The 15,632-nt window shown below is 47.7% G+C and overlaps 1 protein-coding gene across 1 annotated transcript in view; it reads right to left on the bottom strand.

Moving 5' to 3' along the window:
* DOCK5 (dedicator of cytokinesis 5) overlaps positions 1 to 15,115 on the bottom strand; it is a gene marked incomplete at its 5' end in the record, with an annotated part of 167,894 nt that extends 152,779 nt beyond the window's left edge. Inside the window, one exon of the mRNA XM_080926704.1 lies at positions 15,073 to 15,115. Within this exon, the coding sequence (XP_080782830.1) occupies positions 15,073 to 15,115 (43 nt within the window). The remainder of the gene's footprint in view (positions 1 to 15,072) is intronic.
* Positions 15,116 to 15,632: the final 517 nt, after the last annotated feature.

Here is a 15,632-nt window from a genome sequence, read left to right as displayed (position 1 = left end):
AATCTTCTTCAGTAACTCAGACGGGGTTTCTTCTAAAAAGCGCGAGTTGACGATGCCGATTACAGTAATAACCCAATAGAGATGCCGTTTCATTGTTGATGCTTTATTTTATATAATACAAAATAAGGTAATTATGTCAGATTTAATTGCCTTTCAGTTGAGAGGGGTGAAACGCCCAAGAATAATGTTTCATCCAGCATGAAATAGCTACTTAGGGCTTTGAAACAGCCAACAAATTAAAATTAAAATTAATAAGATGTGACTGTAGGTTTTGTGTTTTAGGATCAGAAACAGATAAGAATCGCACTGCAAACTCCGTTTTTCGTTTTCGGCAGCAGCAAAATCCTGGCTCTTTCTCTTTGGATTACAAGGAGGAGCTGGAGTGCACGTAAGCAGTCAGCGGAGTAGAAGAAAGTGAAACACACCAAGAGTTCCTGGCATTCTCGAAGGTTATATATAATTTATCAAGTTAGAAACTTGCTAGAATGTACAAGTCAGCATTGGGAGACAGCACAGAAAGCTTTCACACCAAACCCACCTAAAACATCCTGTGAGGTTTGGGGCAAACCTCCAAATACTTTTTGGTTGTTGGCTCTCCAAGGCAGAGGTGACTGCAATGGTTTCCTTGGGTCACCAATGCCATTAATAAAAGCAGGGCCGTTCAATTTATTTGCTTTAACTTGTAATTCAATGACAACATACAGACTGTAAGAGGTACAAAGAGACTCCATGAACCTTCTGGGGCTCCGTGGGTAAATATGTTTACTACCAAGCCTGAACATCTGAGTTTTTTCCCTGGGACCCCCACGGTGGAGAGAGAGAAACAAGTTATCCTCTTACGTCCACATGCGCACATAAAAATATATACACATACATGCACACCAAATAAAAATGTAAAATAGCAATGCAGCCTTTCCTTCTACTGCTGAAAGCTGGTCTCCTGTCCCCTTAGGAACCAATTGTGGACCAATTACCTTTGAATTCTTTCGGCAACGAAGAACATGAGTAACTAAAGGGTATACGATGTCTTTTTCTTTTCTATCCAGTGCCTAAAGATGTGTCTGACAGGTAGCAGGTAGGGCAAAAGAACTGGCTTAATGAATGCAATCAACAGTTCATACATCTCGCTGCCACTCCTGCATGTCCAGGAAATACAATGCATACATCATATACTGAGATGCCTTGTTCTTTTTCTAAAAGGTTTATTTGGGTTTGATACGAGTCCAAGGAAAGGACATTAACCAAGTATGCAGATTTCACCTTAAGTTTCACAAAGTGAGAACTCACCTAGCCAGTATCCAATCTGAGAAACAGCGTGAACAATACACTCTCAGCTTGACAGCATCTGCACGCTAGGCCATCTTTATCGGCACTCCGCATTGCCATGCCTGACTGCCTTTAGCAGCTACATTATATTTTATCACTTTGACGTGTCATAAATTATGGAGCCCAGCCCCAGCCAAGTGACGCTTTTCCACGTTTTCACTAGAAGTAATAGTTCTTACCTTCTATTCATTCGCTACCTATCAGTAAGATAAACTCTTCTAAATGGAGTTGGAGAATCAAAGGCTATGTGCATTTTTGATTTTAATCGTTTCTTGCTGGGGCCCACGTCAGCAACTTGACTGCCAAAACCATTAAGACCCCAAAGTACAGTCAGCAGGTAAACGCTCTCTCATCTCCAGCACACTAATCTCCCCGGTACATAGGATCCTTGGCAAAGGAGGTAGCCATGAAATTCACGACCTACCTCTGAATCCTGCAGGCTGGGAAGGAAAAACTTATGACCCACGCCATCAGGATCTTACCCAGCAATCCCACCATAGCACAGAGCAAGGGCAATGTGTTCTTCACTCCTGCTCCGAAGGAAGCTAAGGCCCTAGAGCAGAGCCTCTGAAACCAGGCAGACAAATGCACCCACTGCAAGAGAAGCTGGATCCCAGAGAACAGCATCAGCGCTTGAAAGATGTGAGGCTGCACCTCTTTACCTAGTGGTAAGAGAGAACAGGGCACCACCAGAGAACGGAGCAGGAGAAGCTGATTCATTAAAAATGTAAGATGCCAGGCTTCCATTTGAAGACTTCAAGAGGTAGCATCCTCATTGTGTGCAAATCCATTTCTGACAAAACTACTCTTTTCCAGCTTCTCCTGATCCTCCCTTGAAAACATGCCCTCATTCACCCCTCGATGCTTTATCAGAAGGTGGCAGCAGTTCCCAAGCCCCAAGCGATGTAGCAAGCAGCAGCCCTACCTATTAGTTTTGTGATGGACATCATGTCACTGTCACTGTGCTGTGAACCATAAACCCGGGACTCCAAGGCAGAGGCCTGACAGCACATGATCAGTCTGTGGCCGAACCGTGGAGGGCACCCTCATCCACTCGACAGGCTCAAAAACACTTCCTTCTAGAAACTCTGAAACAGGAAGTGATTTTGGTAGTACCTTCCTGTTTCAGTGGGAAGGAAGGTGGTATGGGTTATGGACGTCTTTAATGTTTGCAGTGTTGAGGCAGAACACAGGGTTTCTCACACACACACACTCACACACACACAGACGACAAACGTTCCACCACCAAGCAACAACCTAAACTCTCACGTCTTCCCATTGTTTTGTTTGTTTGTTCCCTGAAGCAGGGCCTCATGTAGCCCAAGCTAGTCTCAAACTATGTAGCTGTGGCTGGCTTTGAACTTCCGATCCTTGTCTCTGGATCTTATTTATAACTCTACCTGGAAAGTCAGCAAAGAAGAATAGGCATGCTCTTCTTGGGATGCAGATCGGATTAAGACATTTTCTCTCCTTGAGGATAAAGAAAAAAAGTATCGAGGAACCAAGTTGAACTAACCCCTCGATCTAGAGCAAAAGGATCTTTGTGGCAGGAGTGTGGGGAGCGGAAAGAATGAAAGCCCAAGGAGAGGAAAGACTGGAAGAGCCCAAGGTGGTAGGTATCGTCAATGAAAGAGGATGTTCCAAATACATCAGGGCACGCGCACATATGAACACATACAGATGGTAACAGCATGCACAAGACCCTGTACAACAGACGGGGGATGGTAATTATGTAACCTCACTACCAGCTGAGCAGTTATTAGCATTTGGCAACAACTGGCAGAGGAAGGGTCAGTTTTGTTTAATGTGACACCTGCTAGGTAGACCACATGTCAGGGCACGCCCCAGTGCCAAGGCTATCAGGGCAATGTAAATGGACTCCATGAAGATGGGGGTGGGGGTGGGGGGAGGAGGTTTCCTCAAAGTACATGGGAAGAGATGGGATGCTGAGTTTAGGGGAGTGAATATGTTCAAAATACACTGCCTGACATTCTCAAAGAACTCATTTTTAGTTTTAACATTTAATATAACTGAAAGTCAGCTCCTATCAGCTATCAGCAGTGTGACTCTGGAAGAGTCCCCTGTGCCTTTAAGACTGTCTTTCATCTCTAACATGACAGTGTTGCTCAAGAAGTTGCATCGCCAGAATCCAATTCTCGGGGCTTTATGTCCCATACCCAAGGGGGCAGAACTGTGAGGTCTCTTAACACCCTTAGGACTTGGTTCCTCAGCTGGTCTCTCGAAGGAATGCCTGGTGTCTTAAGTTACTTTGCAACCACTGTGAAGAGACACCATGACCAAGGCAACATATAGAGATAGAATTTATTTGATTTGTGGTTCCGTGGTGGCTGAGTGAAGGCATGGTGGTAAGAACAGAACCTGGGAACATGCAGGAAGTAGAGAGCAAACTGGGATTGTGACAAGGCTTTGAAACCTCACAGCGCACCCCCAGTGATGTATTTACTCCAGCAAGGCCACACCTTCTAATCCTACCCAAATAGTAACACCAAGAAGGGACTAAGACCAAGTCCTCAAATGTCCAGGACTATGGGGGAAACACACACTCTCTCTCTTTCCCTCTCCCTCCCCCCCCACCTCTCCCCTACTCTCTCTCTCTCTCTCTCTCTCTCTCTCTCTCTCTCTCTCTCTCTCTCTCTCTCTCTCTCTCTCTGTGTCTGTCTGTCTGTCTGTCACTGTTTCTCTATGTATGTGTGTCTCTTTCTCTCTCTTTTTTTTCTCATTTATTTTTTTATTTGTTTGTTGTGGTGTTTTTGTTATTCGTTGTCCTGGTTGTCCTTGTTGTCATTTGAGACAGGGCTTTTCTCTGTGGCCTTGGCTGTCCTGGAATTCGCCCTGTAGACCAGGTTGGCCTCAAACTCAGAGTTGGCATTTTTCATTCAATCCAGCATCCCTGGCTTATGAGGGTCACGTGACTCACAGGACACAGAGTACTCGGAAGACAAACTATCACAGGATATGCTCTTACTCATCTTCTCTGAGTCAGAAACAACCTGATGTACAGACAGAATTCATCTCCACTACAATCTCCTTCCCTCTCATTGCCTGCAAGGACAGAGAGCCAAAGATCCTTAGAGGGGGTAACCAGGGGTCCACCTGCTCCCTTCTGTGGATAATAGAAGTTGTACCAGGCCTGAAAATGGGTGAGAAGACAGCTCGACCAGCAAAAGGTAGATAACAATTCTGACACCATTTGAACCACTGGGAGGGGCTGTATGAAGGCTCCAATTTGAGAGACACAAAGCCCACTTGTCTCTTGCTAGGATCTCAGCTGCCAGCAATTCAGTCACTGGACTGGGCCTGTCAGCCTGGGCCCAGGGAAGGACACTGGACATCACTTGGAAAAACACAATGAATTCAAGCACTTATTGGCTGCTTTCTCAGTCCCATTTCTTCCTCCAAACGACCTCAGCAAAGCTCTTCTTAAGGCTTCCTACCAAAATCCATTAATCCCAAAGCATGTTGAGGCTAATTATCAACCAAGGTTAAAACATCCTTTAAAAAACTCTCCAAATCCTTTAATGCCCACAGGGAGCCCATTGTCCATGGCTTTACCTCTGCGGTAAGGGAAAAGTACACTTCCCTCCCTAGGGAAGAAAATGGTGCTATCTCTGAGATAAGGTCTTTTGCTGAGTAGCCCAGGCTGGCCTCCAACAAAAGGCAAGTCCTCTGCTTCCTCCTCTTGAGGGATGAGATTACAGGTGTGTATTAGCATGTCCAACTCTCTGTTGAATTCCTAAGTACTATTTAACCTCAGAAATACAGGTAAATGGTCAAGTTCATTAAAAGTAATTTCAAAGTACTGGATCACACCTTTGTCCACCTATCTTTCTTCCTTCTTTCTCTTTCTTTTTTGAGACAGGAGCTCTCTGTGTAGTTCAGGCAGGTCTTGAACTCATGACCTTCCCATCTCTGCCTTCCCAGTGTCTTTTTTTTTCCCCATTCTTTGAATATACTAAAAATCCTTTATAAGTAAAGGACTAAGGTTGTTATGATACTACCTTCAGTATTTCTAGAAATAAGCTGCTAGTCGAAAAGTGTTTGCTCTATAAGAAAATTTGATATTGAGAGACTAAATTTCTTATCCTCAGCTCCTCTCTCAGAAGCCATCACGGGAAACGAGGCTCATCTAAACTCTCAGCTACCATGGATGCAGTATCGCACTTAGGACCAGAACTGAAATTCTGGTAAGTGTTTGAGGAATAGGTCCTCACACCACCCCCCAGGCTGGTCTTGACTTCACCATCCTCCTGCCTCAGTCCTTCCACTGCCAACAACCTAACAGATGCCGCTTGTCGGTGCTCATTTTCACCCCCCTGTTCCCTACAATCTCTCACCCTTTCTCTGAGTATTCCCACCACAGTATCTATAATCTGATAGGAAAGCGATGGATCTCCTTTTGTGGTACTGGAGGCAAAGGGTTTTCCACATCCCCTTCCTTTCCACAGATCACACCTTTCTTTCCCAACTCCTGTTCAACACTGCACTCATCCAGTGACTCAGACCTGCCCCCAAGGGCTATTCAGCGTTACTGACTTTCTATTTACCCAATCCAGCCATATACCTCCATAAACAATGAAGAAACTCTCCATTTTCAAATTTTATTGAGATCTGAGGTCTGAGTTGAGTTTCTAGCAGCATAGCCCAGCCCCAGAAATGCTACCCAGCTTACGGTCAGCACCCAGTGACTATGAAAAGTCATAGGTATAAACTCTGTGCCCCTCAGTTACCAAACTCTGCCTGGTCCACCCACTCCTCAGAGACAATGCATAAGCATGCTTCCCACAAGATACACAGCATTTGGAAAAGGGACACCTGATGAGGGAGAGAGTGGTGCTAGCACATTTGAGAATCACAGGATGGCGTAAACACCAGAGGAGGACAGGAACTGAAATTATCAATGTTGCAACATGGGCTGGACATGCAGAGGTGTGAGCAGGATGCTGGGGGGCTTCTGAATGAATGAGAAGCAACTCTTTAAGTTATTGTCCGAAGGAAGAGGAAGACGGGATAACCAAAGAGAACTGAATTGATTTTCACATCCAGGGAGCACATTCCACAGGAGGGAGGCGTAGGGACCAAGGTCCTGAGTCAAACTGAGCTTGCAGAGTTCAAAAAAACAGAAATGAGGCCAGCATGGCTGGAGGGGAGAGGGAGGCAAAGGGGTAGAGAGATCTCAACACACATGGCCTGCTAAGCTATGACCAAGAGGTCTTATGTCACCAACCACACCTGGTAAGCAGGGAGGACTTTGGGAGGAAGGAGATGTGTGGAATCTTACCTGGCTGGGTAAGGGTTAGAGAGGGGAAAGAGCAAGGAGTTCGAAGCCAAGCAGGCTCGCAGGGGAAAGCATCAAACCCACCGGGAAACGGTGGGCTGAGGATGACTGTGGAGGAAAGACAAAATTTGGTGATACGCAAACCTGGGGTGACTCTCAGTGCGCAGAGATGACCGAACTGTGGGAGGTGCTGTGATGGGGTTTGGTGTGTTAAGCATCAATGGTCTATCCCAGGACCCAGAAGAACTGCCTGCTGTAAGTAGGATGGGATGGAGAGGTACCAGAAAGAGGCCCCGCAGGGGTCTAAATCTGGAAGTAAACAGATGCCTGCCAAAGGAGATAGAATGAGATCATTGGCTATCAGGAAGGTAGAGAAGCCACTGAAGCCTGCTGGGGTGGCCAATGCTCAGGAGCAAGAGGCAGAGAGGACAGAGGTGAGGACATGGGGGAGGGGCGTTATTAAGAGTTCAGATGAGAAGGGATGGACAAGAAAACACTCCTGGAGTCACCTGAGGCTCAGAGCACAAGATTCAAGCCCTAACTCTGTATGGTGGTGTGTGCCTGTAATCTCAGAAAGAGGAAAAACCCGGATGATTTTAAAGCCATTCTCAGCTACACGGTGTTTCATTCAGGCCAGCCTGCCTTACACCGGACCCCATCTCAAGAGTGTGTGTGTGTTTGTATAGGGGTGGGGGTGTTAAATCTGTCAAAACAAAACAGAAGAAAACCCACATGGGAAGAAAGTGATTCCTATTTCCAACTCTCTGCCTAACTACAGCTGGTCTTCAGCATCCAGTCTCTGTGCACCAACATTCATTGCTACTCCCTTACAGGTCCTGCCTACGACGCTACACTCACATCAAGTGAGGCCAACCAGGGTTGACAGTCTGCTTTCCGTTGGGGATGCTGCACTCCAGAACTCTGGGTGCATCCCTGAGGCTCATACGCTAAGCTTTTCCTGTACATGCAGAGTGAAGATATAGGCCCAGTAAGCAAATAGCAACCATAATAAAACAGGACAGACATGGCCATATACTTAGGTAAAACTGTGAGGATTACTATTCTTGCGCTTCAGGACCATTAATAAGCAAAACAAAGGTCACACAAACACAGCACCACCATACCTCACAGTGAGTGGCTCCTTCGTGACTCACGGGTGGGAGGTGCACACAGCACGGACATTAGAGACAGAGGGAGGCTGGAGGGTGGGTCACCGTGCTACTCAGAACAGCATGCAACGCAAAACAAACACACAAACAAAAAACCTGTCTGAATTCCTCGTTCTGTAGTCTTCCACTTGCTGTTCATGATCACGGATAACCAAGTCTGTGGAGAACAACCTGTGGGAGGGACTAATCTAGTCACTAATCCAGTGTGTGCCACATTACAGAACACAGCTAGAACGACTGCAGGGACTAAAGATGTCCGAAGACTCAACCAGGCAGGGGCCTGGAAAGAGGCAGGCAACAGTGGCTCACTTGACTACTTTGTTTCCATTCCTTGTTTTTGTAACTGGGCTTTGCACTGCAAACAGTGAGAAGGAGGAACAGCTCTGTCCATGACCGCGTTAGTGTTCAAAGAATAAAAAAGCCAGGCAAAGAAAGAGAATATCACAGTAGGAAGAAGTGTGTTAAAGGCTATTGGCTATTGCGGCATTGACCATAAGGGTAACTCACAGCTAGTGATTTCCAACATGGCAAGAATCAGGGGCATAAACAACTGGGGTCCAGGAAACACAGAGTAAGGAAGTTTGGTTTGGGGGCGGGACTTAGATGAGATCCTGGAGCCTGTTTGCTTCCCCTGGAAAAGAAACGGGTTCTCACAGCTCTGCCTGAAAAGTCAGTTACAAGATGCCTAGAGAGACCCATTGGCTGAGAAACCTTTAAAATGGATACGTTTTTAAAACATAAATTTAAGATCACTGTATGGAGCCCAATACATGGGAACATCAATATATATTCTTTAAGGAAAAAAAACCTTTTTAAAAAAAGACTCTTAGAAGCACTCATTTGACATATTTGTGGCACTTTAACTTTTTTATGTGTATGAATGTTTGCCTGCGTGTATGTTTGTGTACCACATGTGTGTCTGGCGTCCATGGCAGTCAAAAACAGGCCTTGGACCCACTAGAACGGGCGTTACAGATGTTCGTGAGTCACCATGAGAGGTGCTGAGAACTAAACACTGGTCCTCTCCTAGAGGACTCTTAGCCACTCTCTAGGTCTCTCGTGGATCTCTTAATCCTGGCTTCACAGGTGGCATCTGGAACTGTCCAGCTGATCCACTGCCGTGTCACACTTAATGTCTGGGCAAGTTCCCACGTACACCCACACAACATAAGGATGGAAAAAGGCCAAGGATTTTTCAGTATCACTATGAAAAGCTTTTGAATCTCATGAGCTTCTAAAAACATCTCTCCAGACCCCTTCAAGTCCCTGGACCATATAGAAATAGCATTCAGTATAATGCTTCATTGGAAAGGGTGTAAAACAGCACCCCACAATTTCTGAGCCATATTAATTCCCTGAACCCCTTTCTCTTAGCATGAACACACTAAGGACAGGGACTTCCTCAAGTGAATGCAAATGGATAACACCTAAGTTCATCACAGGCAGTGATGCGGTTGACAAGTGTTAATTCTGTTTCTCAGATGGCTCTACAACCAATCAATTGTGCGAGCCTCAGACAAGGATTCAGTTTGAACTCAAGTCCAGAAGACTGGTAGACTCAAGGAGACCATTACCTCTGGGTTTTCTAAATGGTCCTCAGAGCTGGCTTTAACTGAGTTAGTCAAGAAGCCATGGTTGGATTAGTAGAACCCAAGGCATCCCCACCAACGGGCATTTTCAGATCCTATCCGAAACGACCACTATATGTATAAATCAATGTAACTCATCTGTAAGTCACAATAATTATAACTATCATTGCTACGCTGCTACTTAATATATTGATAAAGGTTAAGGTATCAAAACTGAGCAATCAATGGCGAATGTTTCAGTACAATGGATTTCACAGTCCCCTGTGCTCAGTAATTTCATCCTGTGGACAAGATCTGAGGGCTTCACCAGACTGCCAAAGAGTTTCCTGTAATCCTGAAGCCAAGTACCTCTGCAGTGAAGCAATTCACCGTGCCTCTCTAGGTACCAACTTCCTCTCTTTGAAGGAAACTGGAGACACTGTGTGGCGCAGTGCAGCTGACAGAGCGCATTCCTAACAGACATGAATCCTCGGGTTTAATCCCCAGACCGCCATGTACCAGATGAAGTTACATGCCCATAGTCCTAGCACCTGAGGTGAAGAAAGGAGGGTTCAAGGTTAGACTGGACTCCAAGAGACTTGTCTCAAAGAAGGAAATTAGAACTAGGATTAGAGCCACCTCTAAGCCTATCATTCGGGAGACATGGGTAAGAGGACCCTGAACTCAAGGCCAGCCAGGGCTATTTATCTCAAAAAAATTATTTTAGAAAGGGGGCTCAGGGATAAAAGGGGTGCATAGTTTTTACGGGGGACCAGAGCTCAGTCCCCAGTACCCATACCAGAAGCTCACAACCACCTGTTAACTCCCACTTATGCATATGTACCCAGACACATACAAACATAATTACAAATAATAAAGAAAAACAACTGGACGAGCCACTGTGAAATTCCCTCCCTTATGTCACACCCCAGCCTGAGGAATACTTAGCCCACGGTGAGGCTGGATGGCAGGAACTGGACCCAGGCTGAAAGCACCAGAAAGATCCAGAATCTGGCATAGGCCTTAAGCTGGCATTTGAGGTTCTGCTCTACAAAGCCTGATGCTTGAGGCTAACTGGGGAATAGTTTCCACAAGGAAACTATTGGAGGGTTGACTGTGAAAGCCAGTGTCTCCCTCCAAAGGTTTCCTATCACACTATAACTATAGATACCGGAAATCCCAACATGCATCAGCGAACAGCTCTGCAAACAGGCCACAAAGAATATAATCTTTGTTCTCAACATAAATGGCTTCTGTGGAAGATGACTTAGAAATAATACTCAGGCCGGGTGTGAGGGGCTCAGGCAGGAGAATTGAAAGTTAGTTCCGGGCCTGCCTGGTTCACAATAGGGAGACCCTGACTCATGGCCTGACAGATGGAGAACGATTGATTTAAAAGTTAAAGAGAGACAAGCACGTTTGCCACAGATAAGTGCTTAAAGTTCCAATGTTAGTGTTTTACATCTCTATTCGCCTAAAGGGCAGAAAGGGGAAGTACCAGGCCCAGATTCTACAGATCTGGACATTCAGTGAATGGAAGGTTGACTGAGAAGATTACAAGCTCAAGGGCTTGCATGGGCTACTGAGGGAGTTCAAGGCTAGTCTGGACAGCCTAGCACAACTCAATAATGAAAATTAAAGAGGGCCAGGGATACCAATCAATGGCGGAACACTTGCCTCACACTCTCTAGGCCCTGTGTTCAGTCAGCAGTACTGCCAGTAAGGAAAAGCGAAGGAAAACATAACGTTTACAGGCTTCAGGGAACAAAAGATACTTATCCCTTGGTACTTAGCACTCAGCTCTAAGCACCTCATTCTAGAGTACTAATGTTGAGTATTAAGGTACTCACTCCAAAGAATTAAGTCTATCAATCCCCTTTCTGGATAGCACAGACAGACACAATGACTGTTTGGGTTCAGTTAATACCAGAAGCCGAACTGTTGTGCCGTATTGTAGTTGAGAACTGAGGAGTCCAAGACAGGCTCAGTCCCTTTGGAAAAACAACCAAGAGGGAACCAAACACAGAAGGAGACAGAGAGGGATGGTAACCTTCCCCAAGCACAATTCAAGGGCAGGTCATAGTCCCCTCAGCCACCCTTACAGCAAACCTGCATTGAGCGGTCACTGGATTACAGCCCTGAGTCACCAAACGCCTCAAAACGGCTACCCCATAGTTGCTTTCATCATCAGCCCTCAGAAGTGACAAGTCCCAAGGCAGTACAGCCACCATGAATACACCCAGTGGTATCCAAACAGTTGGCCTAAGGAAGGCTGCCTTCCTTCCTCAGCAAAACAGCACAGATTCTTAACCTCTTCCAACAGCACCCATGTCGGGACAAGTGGGGTGTCAATGTATAACTGGAAGAAAACTGCATTAAATCTCTAGAGTGGTTATGTTAGCTGCTTTACAAGGACACCCCAGCATCAAGGGTGCGCCTGACTGAACGTACAGAGGAGACCCCCTGCCCACAGCAGACATGTTCTGGGTACATGCTTTGCATGAATACCTCTGAGAGGCTTAATTGGTAGATGAGGCACTGTCGGAAATGGAACAACAGCTAATAACATATATATAAAACAGAGTGGAATAAATGTGCCAAAGTATAAGTTGTATGGATGTGTTCTTGTTCCCTCTCTCATATCCCATATCATATTTGGGCCTCAAATGTGTAAAACTGCAGAGAAGAGAACTATAAGGAGGACTTCTCTTACCTGGCAAAACCCTCTGACTGGCAGAGATTTAAAAAAAAAAAAAAAAAAAAAAAAAAACAAAAACCCACAACCATCCCTTGCTAGAATCCTTCCCCTGAGGAGACATAAACAAGCATCTACGTCCTCTTTATAGGGCACTAATGACAAATCAAAGTATGACTCCATCAAAAGTCACACTTGGGCGGGGGTGGGGTGGGGGGAGGACAATGAGTTCACTGGGCTTCCTTACAAAGCATGAGAAGAGTCTCACCCCAGAAAGTCTCACCCCATCGTGGATGAAGGACTCCCCCAACTCCAATATCCTCACACCCTTTATGTATGTGCAATTAGGGAAGAACTAATACAATTAGCTGTGCTGGGGATGGTGGCACTTGACTTTAATCTCAACACTCGGGGCAAGTTCAACACAGGAGTTCAAGGCCAGCCTGGTTTACAAAGTGAGTTCCAGGAGCCCTGTCTCAAAAAACCAACTAGTCAGAAGGAGTCAGAGGAAAGGGCCAGGATCCCAGAAGAGAAACCAATGACCCTCCCTAAGCCTTCTGTACTGGTTGGTTTTATGTGTCAACTTCACACAAGCTGGAGTTATCAGAGAGAAAGGAACTTCCCTTGAGGAAATGCTTCCATAAGACCCAGCTGTAAGGCATTTTCCCAACTAGTGATCAAGGTGGGAGGGCCCAGCCCATTGTGGGTGGAGCCATCCCTGGGCTGGTAGACATGGGTTCTATAAGAAAGCAGGCTGAGCAAGCCAGGGAAGCAAGCCAGTAACATCCCTCCATGGCCTCTGCATCAGCTCCTGCTTCCTGACCTGCTTGAGTTCCAGTCCTGACTTCCTTTGGTGATGAACAGCGATGTAAAAGTGTAAGCTGAATAAACCCTTTCCTCCCCAACCTGCTTCTTGGTCATGATGTTTCTGCAGGAATAGAAACCCCGACTAAGACACCTTCCTACATTAATGGTCAGAAAAGCTGATCTCCTGGCCGCTGGCAAGCAGCCCCAGCTGTCCTGCTGAAGAAGAGGCTAGCTGTCTGTAACACCTGGTAGGGGAGAGGGGATAAGGCAAGAAAGTAAAGGATGGCACAAGAGATTGCAATGAAAAACCTCAGGTGAAGGAAGGAAAAAGGTTACGGGGCGGGGGGGGGGGGGGGACCTGCAGCTGGAGCACAAGCACAAGAGAGTGAAGTCGCACAGAAGTGACTCTCCTGGACTGCTGAACCAGAGATGAATGGACTGTCTACAGGGAAGAGTTCACAGAAGCCAGAAAGGACTTCAGTGTGGGGACTCTGACAACTCGCCCTCAGGCTCTCCTGCAGCCAGGGAAGGCTTCCACACACAAGAGCGCGGCCCCCCTTCCCCCCAGAACACTCATCCCTGACTAGAGTGCACATTCTGTGCTTCAACATCCACACCTACCTGGATCTGCTGTGTCTAGTGAAGCGAATGCCCCGGGTTAGACCCTGGAACAACTTTGTGAAGCTCTGTCCCCTAGAAACACCATCCAAACACCTTCATTGCACTCTGATAAATAACCAGAAACCTGACTCCAAATCACGGGGAAATACTGTAAACAGTCCTACTCCTTCCTGTGCCTAGGACTACAGACAGCATACCATCAGAAACACGCTTGTTGGGAACAACTTTTAATCCAGGTAAAGTTAGAAAGCATATTTTATTCATTAATTAGTACTCTATACTGCTTAAATAAATTACGTTCTTGTGGTGCATTAGATGGAAGCCAGGGCTTTGGGCAAGCTCTACAACTGTGACACCCAACCCTTCATCTGCCTGACAGTATCTCACTTACCCAATACCAGCTACTTCCCAGCAGGTATCTAGCCAAGTTACTTAGCAAGGCTAAGTCAAGACCTGGTGATCTGGGACTAAAGAAATCTCACCTAGCCATATGACCTGCAGCCATGTGGAGGTGCAAAAATTCTAAAAGTAAAGCCAAATTTAAAAAAAGTTTTGGGCATATACACATAGATATATTTGCAAATGTGCATATGCCGGCTTTCAATCTGCATCAAATTAATAATATACTAAAGACGGAAGAGGATGTCTGGGTCTGGGTTACACAGGCACATAGGACTTGGTGTCTGAAATGAGTGCAGATGTCACAGATGACTAGTAAGTTCAGGCAGTGCTAGGAAAAGAAGTGCGCTGACCAGAAAGAATTGAGGGGTTACATTTCAAACGTGCCAAGTGAGTGGACCAGAGAGAAAATGATAAAATGCTCACACAGCACGCTGGTTTATCCCAGACGCTCCATTTAAAGTCTAATTGTCGTGGCAATCGTCCGGCTAAAGGTGAGCGCCTCCTCCCTGACCTGGCTCAATGAAAAGTGAAAGTGGAAAGTTTTTCCACCTGGGTCCAACCCCTCAACGCCACGGTTTCAGATCCAAACCAAGAGGCCAGAGTTCAGAAATGACGGAGCGCTAGAATACTGCAAACACAAACGCCACGCGCTAGCGCGGGACCTACCCCCTTCCTGCCCTAAGGCCGTGTCACACCTCTCCATCCACGCCAGTAGGACAGATGGCTGTCGTCACACACAGCCCCGGGACCCCCTTGCCCTCCTTCCCACACACTTCCTGCCTCTTCCATCACCTCTACTGGCAACCTCGGCTTCCCATTTTGTCTGTGACTGCGGTCGGGACTGCAGTCCCAGGGAGGGAGGGAGAGAGAGAGGGGGACTTAGGGGCTTCCGAGTGGGATCCGGGAGAGAGCACTCGCAAAACACACCATCCCACGTGCCGCCCTCGCTGGTCACTTACAACAGTGGGGACCCGGCGCGCTCCCACACTGCGCGCCACAGGAGTTGGGGATCGGACGAGAGAGGATCAGAGTCCCCAAGCCTAAAAGCACTTTTACATCAGAGCGGGTTGTACTCTCCGGGCTGCTGCAGCAGCGGGAACGAGTGGCCCGGGGTGTGCGCCAGCTCCGCGGGGGCCAAAGTGGACTCAGTGGCGCTCGGGCGAGGGTGGGGCGGGGCAAGGAACTCACCAACCCCGTACTTCTGCCTCTTAGTAGGGATCCAACGGGCCATGGCGACGACCTCGCCCCGCGGCGCTAGCGGCTACAGCCACTCGTGCTCCAAGCGCCGCTGCGCCGGCCGGACTCCTCCGCCATGTTCCGGCAAAACTTGGAGGACTTTGGCGCGCCGGCCTCGTCTACGCAGTCCCGCCTCGCTCGCGCCCGGTGCCCCGCTCGCACGCCCGCTCGCCCGCGGTCACCTGCTGGGGCCGGCGGCCGTGCAGCCCCGCGCGCCCTCCCCGGCGCCGCCCCGGCTCCTCCCGCCGGCCGCGCCCTCTGCTCCCCGGGGCGGCCCGCCTCCCCCGCCGGCTCCGCCTCGCGCGGCTGGAGCCGCAGCCCGGACCGCCCGCCTGGTCCTCCCAGCGTCGGCTCTGCGAGTCCCCAGCGCTCCCGGGGCTGCGCTGCGGAGCGCGGAGGAGGAGCCGGTGAGAGTCACCGGTCGCCTCCGGACGCCCAGTAAATATTTGTTGAATGAATGAGCCGCGAGCTCCCGCCTTCGCCTCCGGGAGCGTCTGCTGCAGCCCAGGGAG

Source organism: Micromys minutus, assembly GCF_963924665.1.
Source record: "Micromys minutus genome assembly, chromosome: 12".
Taxonomy (NCBI): Eukaryota; Metazoa; Chordata; class Mammalia; order Rodentia; family Muridae; genus Micromys; species Micromys minutus.
Note: the sequence above shows the minus strand (reverse complement) of the source record. Positions and strands in the feature narration are given on the sequence as shown.